This window comes from Chiroxiphia lanceolata, chromosome 14 (assembly GCF_009829145.1).
Source record: "Chiroxiphia lanceolata isolate bChiLan1 chromosome 14, bChiLan1.pri, whole genome shotgun sequence".
NCBI classification, from domain to species: Eukaryota; Metazoa; Chordata; class Aves; order Passeriformes; family Pipridae; genus Chiroxiphia; species Chiroxiphia lanceolata.
In genome coordinates this window covers 15430725-15438852 of record NC_045650.1, presented here as the reverse complement: position 1 = coordinate 15438852, position 8128 = coordinate 15430725, and the positions used below count along the sequence as shown (strand labels likewise).

General features: G+C 41.2%; 1 protein-coding gene and 1 long non-coding RNA gene across 3 annotated transcripts in view; one reads left to right on the top strand and one right to left on the bottom strand.

Annotated features, from left to right (window-relative positions):
* Positions 1 to 1012: 1012 nt before the first annotated feature.
* LOC116793880 (uncharacterized protein CXorf40 homolog) lies at positions 1013 to 3505 on the bottom strand. The gene is made up of 3 exons (XM_032702064.1): positions 3393 to 3505; positions 2845 to 3128; positions 1013 to 1463 (listed from the first exon to the last, which is right to left on the bottom strand). Exons 2-3 carry the CDS (start codon positions 3095 to 3097, stop codon positions 1246 to 1248), a joined length of 471 nt encoding a protein of 156 aa, XP_032557955.1. The 5' UTR covers positions 3098 to 3128; positions 3393 to 3505; the 3' UTR covers positions 1013 to 1245.
* Positions 3506 to 3680: 175 nt separating this feature from the next.
* The window catches only part of LOC116793881, a 130036-nt gene continuing 125588 nt past the window's right edge, over positions 3681 to 8128 (top strand). For both annotated transcript variants that reach the window (XR_004359622.1, XR_004359623.1), the window contains exon 1: positions 3681 to 4573. This is a non-coding gene — a long non-coding RNA (uncharacterized LOC116793881). The remainder of the gene's footprint in view (positions 4574 to 8128) is intronic.

Sequence of the window (8128 nt, the reverse complement as noted above, 5' to 3'; positions counted from 1 at the left end):
AGCATGTGACAAAAGAACAGCTAGTGACTCTGCCTTTGGATCTCCAACAGAAGGAAAGTCTCTACAAACCAACTGAGCAACACTGGTCAAGAAGAGAGCATCTGAATTCACCTGAGGAGAGCTCTAGCCAAAGCAGTGCCTCCACATTCCTCAGCTTTCCAAAGCAGCTCTGGGATGGTGTTGAGAGCAATTGGTTTGAGTCCCTTTGGTGGGGTGACAAGGGAAAGTGTGTAGTGATTCATGAAGAATAGTTCAAAGGAATGGTGGTGCAATGAGATGCCAGCAGGAGGAACATCTAGGGAGGTACGTTGGGTCCTCTGTTTGCAAACTAACTCAGAATATTCTGATGGGACAGATTGCTGTTCCAATGAAATAAGCCTTTACCACATGGGAGATGAGCATGGCAGTAAACTCTGTCATTTGTTTCTCTACTCGTGAGGTACCATTTCTGAGTAACAGAAATGCTGACAGAATATACATTGGTTATATCCAAGTACTTTAAACACATAAAATTAAAAGATATTCTCAATGGGATTTTTTAAAATTTGCTGTGAGTCTTTCTGTACCCGATGTGCAGTTTTCTTGTGGCTGAGAAGGTATGTGTCAGCATCATATCATTCCATGCTAAAGTGGCTGACAATGGTGGTTGGGTTTTTAGATCAGTTTGTATGTTTTTGAAAGATTACTGGTATTTTTCATCTTAAATGAGAGAAAGAAATGTAATACTTGCTTCATTTCATTTTTAACAAGCACCTTCTTTCTCATAATGGCGTTCTTACAAGTTCTGTCAGGTCACAGAGCTGTATCCTTGATATGGGTATCTTGTGTACTTCCCTGTGAGTGAAAACAATCTATCCTTAAAGTAGGATTAGGAGTGAGCTGTGAGACAGATACCCTATTAATGATGGCAGCCTGCTTTCAAGCACTATTTTCCTATAATCAGAGATGGAAGCATCATATAATATGGTTTTATTTACTCACATTTTAAATTGGCACACAATACAAAATGATGTGTTTAAAAAAATGGCATTTACTTAGTTGTTTATATATAGGAAAAATCTAGAAAAAAAACCATTAATAATTTCCAGTAATAGTCATAAAAATCACATCTTGCTTGTTTTGCCTTAAAAGAGCAGTTTTTCAAATGTATTTGCCCAGTTTTGGAAGGGAATCCTAAACAAGATGCTGACTTGTGAATTACAATTTTTTGGGGGGGGCAGGAAAAACAGTAGTAAGGGGCAACACCTACACTTCTGAAGGGATCAGTTCTTCAGGGATGTCCACCTGCCACACACCTGTTCTCCCTCTGGCAGGAATTGGTTCCAGGAGCCATCTTGGATTTGAAACAACAGTCAAGTACTTCTGTTCTAGATTACTGAGGACAGCTTTGTTTTCCAGCTCCAGAATCTCTTCAGGAGGCAGGTTTTCTGGATAGAGTGATGTTTCTCCAACGTCAATTAATCCTGTATTGTAAAATAAAAATACAAAATTAGTTGCCTGTTTGATCTCCAAGAGAAAAGTTTTCCAGAAGTTACCCTCCCTGAGGACACACAGAACAGCCACTTTGTTACCAGAGGCACACAGTCAGAGGGATGCACACCTCCAGCCTGTGCCTTTTGCTGCAGAAGATGCCCCAGGTGACTGACCTCAGATGGGTGAAGAACAGGAGAAGCACCCAGTTATAATCACCACAACTCAGTGATAGAGAATTCTGTGAAAAGCAGCCTCCATCTAAGGAGATACACCTGCTACCAAAACTCCTGAGCTACATTTGGCCTTGAAACAGATTCATTAAAGCATAAAAAAAACTCTCTGCCCCTCTCAGGACACTATTCTATTAACATTTTAAAATCATTAAACTATACGGAAATTCCTGCTGTCTGGAAACCTTTTTCATGTCACAAAAGGGAATTTCTATATTGCTTAGTGATTAAAAATGTTAAATAAAGATCAAAGAAGCCTTGATACTTATTCTGCAACTGACTGTGCAATTTATGCCAAGGCTCCAAATCTGCATATAATGTAGGACCTACAGTTTTCAGCACCACAGAACCACAACAATTTTTCAGCGTGATAGAAGTAATCTGTTGTGCTGGAATAGCTACAACTATTCAAATGAAAATGAAAGACAGATGGTTTAACAAATATACCTGCACAGAAACAGTGCAAAATGACTGCTGGATAAAAACTTTGTAAGTGGACAGGGCAGCAACATCCACTGTATGTCAGCACAACGTACACAATGAAACATCTCTCCATCCTGACTGTGTTACAGAAACAAACTTCTTCACTGCCCAAATACTCTGTTTCAGTAAAACTGAAATAGGATTTATGTAATTACTTATGTAATATTCTAAAATGACATGTAAAGCACTGCAATGGCATGACTTCACTTGGCCATGAGTACTGCAAGAGTTCCTCAGCTCAAAATGCAAAAAGTGTGGAATTGACATTTATTATCTTGAAAAAAAATAATGTGCAACCTATGTTATCTTTCTGTGACGAGTTAGCACAAATCCATTTATTTCTTGTACAGAATTTGTAGCCTGAAGTTTTAAGTAGAGTGTTTTTAGAAGACAGAGGCCTGACTAAAATTTTTCAACCTAAAGGTCAAAAATACCTCACATTTCTAACACAATGAAATAGTACAAATTTTACTGACAACTTCCCTTGCTGTACTCAGCCTACAGGAACTGAAATAGACCCTCCCCATCACAATTCAGGCTCCACTCCTTCAGAGTGCTAAAAAAATGTCATAATGAGCACAACCACGTGAAGCACATGTGTATCTGAATGTTAACAAACTGAAAGCTTGCTTGGAAAATAAAACCTCAGGTTGCTTACCTGCAATAACTCCTCTGCCGAATTTTTCCCCTTCATCCAACAAATCTTGCACTTGTTTCGGTGTCATACCAAACCTATTCAAAAGAATGTCTCTCCATGATTCATCTTCCCAGTCCTTAACAGCGATATGAATAGCAATGGTGCAGTTCTTGTAGCCTGCTAGCAAGGGACGCCAGCGAGTCTCCACCGTTTTGATGTGGTTCAGAAGCAACCCCGCGTAGGGCTGTCGGAAGGAAAGGCACCCGAATTTCATCGCGTTGCCCGCATCAGAGCCCGTTTATTTCCTGTAAACACACAGACACCGGAGATGAGTCCCTGCAAGCGGCCGATACCCGTGACGAGCTCGCGGCCTCCCCGGGGGCGGGTCCGCACCGCGGGCCGCGCTCTGCCCGCTCTGCCCGCGCCGCCCGGACCCGAGCACGGCCCCGGCACCGCCCCGGCCCCACGGCGGGAGCTGCCGAGCCCCACGGCCCGGCCCGGCCCCGCCGCCTCCCGCGGGGAGCGCTCGGCCGCCGCACGGCCATGGAGGCCCCGGGGCCGCCGCTTACCTGGGGCGGCAGCTCCGCGCCCTCCGCTGCGCTCGCCGGGGCCGCGGCGGGACGGTGGGTGCGGGCGGGCGGCGGGGCGGGCGGGAGGCGGGGGCGCCCCCGGGGGCGGGTTGCCGGGCCCGGCGGTGCTGCGGGTCCCGCCAGGGGCACCGCGTGTTCCCGGTCTCTGCGGGCTCTCGGATGTCCCTGGAGGCCGGGTGGGGTCACGGGCCGGCCGCTTTTCCTCCCCTCTTTCTTTAACCACTGGTTGGTTTGGGAGAGAATTTTCCCAAGTGCTCTCATCCGGCCCTGCTGCTTGAGGAGCATCTCGTCTGTGTCCTGTGGCTGTTCAGCTGTGTGTGTTCGGCATCAAGGCTTTGCCTTTCTAATACAAATATTTTGAGCAACGAGGCTACTTACTGACAACAGGTTTTGTCTATGCCGGTCCCGTTGCGGCAGCAGGGAGCGATGTGTGAAGGCCTAGTGAGCACAGTAAAAATCAGAGACCTTACAGTAAAGGATAATTTGGATATAAAGGGGATTAAAATTGATTTGCTATTCTCTGTGTGCTCAGTTTTAATGGGCAACCAATATATATATTCTATGTTGGTAAACACGTGTTTTTACAAAGTCAGTTTCCAGTGTATACAAATAAAAGTGACCTCATTCAGGCAGACACTAATACTGACAATGGCTACTGATGCAGCAAGTTGAAGAGTTAAGTCCTGCTTGAATTTCTGCAGGTATAGAAGATAAAAAAAACCCCAGATATGTCTGTATCCAAATAGAAATCACAGGAGAGGCCATCTTTCCTGGAGAGCCATATATATCAGCTGAGGGCTATAAATGTGAGAAGTATTTGGGGAGCTTTTCCGCGCACGCAGCATCTGCAAGTAAGAAAGCAGGGAGGGGAGAACACTGACCAAAAGGAGTGAGTTTGCAGTAGCAGTTAGGAGAGACAGGCAAGAGAAAAAAGGAGGAAAACTAGGAGAGAAGGAAAAGTAAAAATGGTAATATTTACAAAGGGGTGGGTGATGATGACCTTTGTTTTGTCCTTTGCTCTGTTGAACCACATTTTTCAACCATGAGAAATCTCAAAATTACTTTAACAGGAACTCAGAGATGGAAAGAGAAAAGTGACATGCTGGAAGAGAGGTGGGCTGTTCCTTTAAGAAGGGCAGAGAAACTTCATACAGCAAAAGGTAAGATTAATGATGTTTTTTGTCCAGATCTGTGACTTTGTGAATAACAGGTATTTATCAGTAAAACTTCACCTGTAACCTTAGTATTCTGTAACTGCAGGGTTAGATGATTCTTTTCTGATGATAAGTCCTTCACATAGCTTTTCTGAGAGCCAGTTTTGGTGTACACTTTAAGTATACATTCAGTGAATGTTTTGTGTTCTGAAGTGTTTTATGGCTGATAGACTTTAACTGTTGAGACATAGTTTTTCTTATTACCATTTTCTGAAATTTCTGCTTCATTATCCCTTTTTTCCCCTGAATATTTCCAATATTTTGTTCAAAATGTTCCAAATGGAGTAATTCCAGTCCTTTATATAACGCCATAATAAGCAGATAAATTAATAGATGACGTGAATTTGAAGTCACTGTAGCTTTCACAGGGTTATTATTTTGAATGGGGTTTTTTTGGCTTTAAGCTATTTCCATCTTACTAGATGTTCATGGTTAGTTGAAGAACCTGTTGAATTTGTTTAGAGTTGCAAGTAAGTAATAAGCTTTCATGGGGGTTTTGGTATTTGCTTTGGGTATTTTTCCACTATATAATTCTAGTTTATGTGAGGTTTATTTATTTTGGGGAAAATATAGGCCAAAATGTTTTCATGTTGTATAAGTAGCTTTGTTTTATACTCATGTAATTTACATGAGTAGGATTTTGTATCGTGTTTCATCACATAAATAAAATAGATTTTTTTTTTCTTGATTTAAGGAAAAATCTCCGAGGTACTTAAAATCTCAAATCTGAGAGTTCTAAATAAAATGTAAATAGCAGAAGACTTGTTTGCTTCTGCCAAAGGTGAATAAATATTATGCTTAAAATCTCCTGTCACAAAACTAGCTTACTTGGTTTGTAGAAACCTTGCCCCACATATTGTGATACTCACCAGGAGACTTAAAAACAATTTCTAGCAGCACCTAAATAAGGCCCTAAAATTAGCAGTCTTTGTGTTTGTGTTCAGCCTTTTGTGTGATGAGTGGTAAACTGACTTTCGTAGGTTTTCTCAGGATAGAAGATAATGATTTGAAGTGTACAGCACTGAATGTGATGAAGAAAATTCATTCTGATCTTAGCAGATGATCATCTTATGCTTATCATCTTAGATGCACATAATTGCTTCTTAGTCATTGTGGCTTTCAAGTGCTAACACCAATCCCAAATTATCTACTCTTGGTGCAGTACCTCACATGATTATAATCTCAGCAACAGGAAATTCTGCAACTTGTGTATGTACTCCTGTAACATATACTTCCTTTCAGTGTTTCTGTATTAGCTCTTCTTAGCACAACCCTAAGTTTAATTTTGATAGAATAAAGACTGCGTAATTCCCATTACAGAATGTGTTACTGCTTTCTGAGGAGCTAAAACAATGCCTGGTACACCATTTTTAAGGAGGCAGGTCTGGTCTCATCTGGATAGGCGAGCATTGCTGTGTTCCTTGTCACATCCACTTAGTAGCTGATTTTACAGGACTCAGTGCACAGCAATAGGGGCTGGGATATCTTGGGTCAAAATCAGGTCAAGGGACTTGATCAGCTGCAGTTTGTTTCAGAAGCAGGGACAGATGCAGTGCAGGATGTTCCAGGATATGGAGGTCAAAACTGAAATTTTGGCTGGTAATAAGCCATGAAATACAATTCAATACAATTATTTGTAGTGAGTGGTCACTGTTTAATAGTTGACGTTCACAAGAAGCTGGACTGTGTTGACAAATGAACAGGCATTTTATTACATTTTAGAATATCAAACTGTGAAATGTGATGCTGTGACTATTGGCAGCAGTTCCATCTTAAAGACTTCTACCAGCCTTCTGTGTTTTGCCCCCTTTGCCTTAATTTTACTCTGTCTCTCATTCTAATATTATACTTTCTGAAGCTTCAATATTTGCTGGAAAACCAGCTTCATGTTGTTCTTATAGCCAAATGAAAGAGCTTCTAATTTTTGGAGTCGTTAACTTTTTTGAAGCATATAGGTATGAATTTTTGGTAAAGGGACAATTGTTTAGTCACATTGCACTGAGGCTGCACCTGAGGCTGCACACCTGGTCTGTACAGCTTTGCAGGTGTGCAGTGGAATAAAGAGTCAGCAATTCCCATGCACCCAGACAGACAAGATGTGATGCAAAGTAGCAACAGGGATCTTATTAACAGGGGAGCTGAACTCCTAAGCTTCCATCATAGATGAGTTTTTGTCTTCCCTTTCATTGCCAATTACTGGGCTTTTTGAATAATTTATTTATGATAATTTATCTCAGAAATAAATAGGACGTACGTAATACCCGGGTGAGTCTGTGTATTTAGAACGTTGTTTCGGTGATATTCATGTTGCATTCCAGTCTCTACATTCATGGCACCTTTAGTCCTCTAAAATTGCCACAAGTGCCTGATTTTCCTACTTGTTGGGGACAAGGAGCAAACGTTGTTGTTTCTCTCCAGAATATTACATTGCAATCAAAGGGTTTTCTAAACACTGATGTTATGATTTGGAGCTCTTATGTAAGTAGGGTTCAAAATTTTCTGATAGGCAAATGTTTTTACTTCCTGCAGCTATGCTTATTTTTCTGTGTTATTTAAAGCAGCTAGATATGTATATAAGGAAACAATATGTGCACTTTTTTTTCCCCAGTAAATGTTCTTGGTACTACATAATGTGCTAGACATCCCTAAACCTTTATTACTCCCAACACATGCAATGTCCTGCCTTGTCCCTTTTCCATTAGATCTTGCTGCTGAATTTTCCACGTATTTGAACTGGGCATTGGTTGTGTGAGCATGGGACAGGCCAGGTCTGCTGGTGAGTTTTTATCTGCTTAGTGATTGATTTCCAAACTTATAGGTTGCTAGTATTCAGAGACCATCCTGGTCTTTCTGCTTTTCTGAAGGTTAAAAGAAGGTTGTAGCTATAGGCTGAACACCAAGCTAGCTGATTTAGAAACATCTTGTGTAGCTCTCTGTAGCAATCTTTTTTGATTGAGATACGTGGCTCCATGCTGAGGTAATCTGCACGGGAAGGAGAGCTTGTAGTAATGAGCTCTCCTTCCCCTGCTGATTATTATGTCCAATCCACAGGCAACTCTGCAGTATGTGGCTGCATAAAACATTTTTAAAGATAAGACTGATCAACACCTTTTTATGGCCATGAGTCCATAAGCAGGGTTCATGCCCTCTGAAATGCTGAAAACTACTTTTAAATTAATCTGCACTCCTGCTATAAAGGGACTAGGTTTCCTTACTTCATCTAATTGATGCCGTCTGTCCAGTTTTATAATTATTTCAGGTTTTAATCTGTTTTCAGATGCAAGGTATTACTGCAAGTTTTAAAAATCATTTAGAGCTATTTCTAATAGATGGAAAGTTTGCACTACTAGAGTAAAATATGAACAACTTCCTTAGTTTCCTTAGTAAAATCTACTTTATATGACAGTTACAATGCTTAGGAATTCTTCAACAATTTCTACTGTGTTTGGCTAAGTACCTTTTCATTCCATCTAATCAGGAGACACTTAAAGGAAGAAGAGA

Coding starts and splice junctions, on each gene's coding strand:
- LOC116793880 (XM_032702064.1), bottom strand. CDS start 3,097: ATGAAATTCGGGTGCCTTTCCTTCCGACAGCCCTACGCGGGGTTGCTT. Junction 1,464..2,844: donor CGGCAGAGGAGTTATTGCAG/GTAAGCAACCTG, acceptor TTTACAATACAG/GATTAATTGACGTTGGAGAA.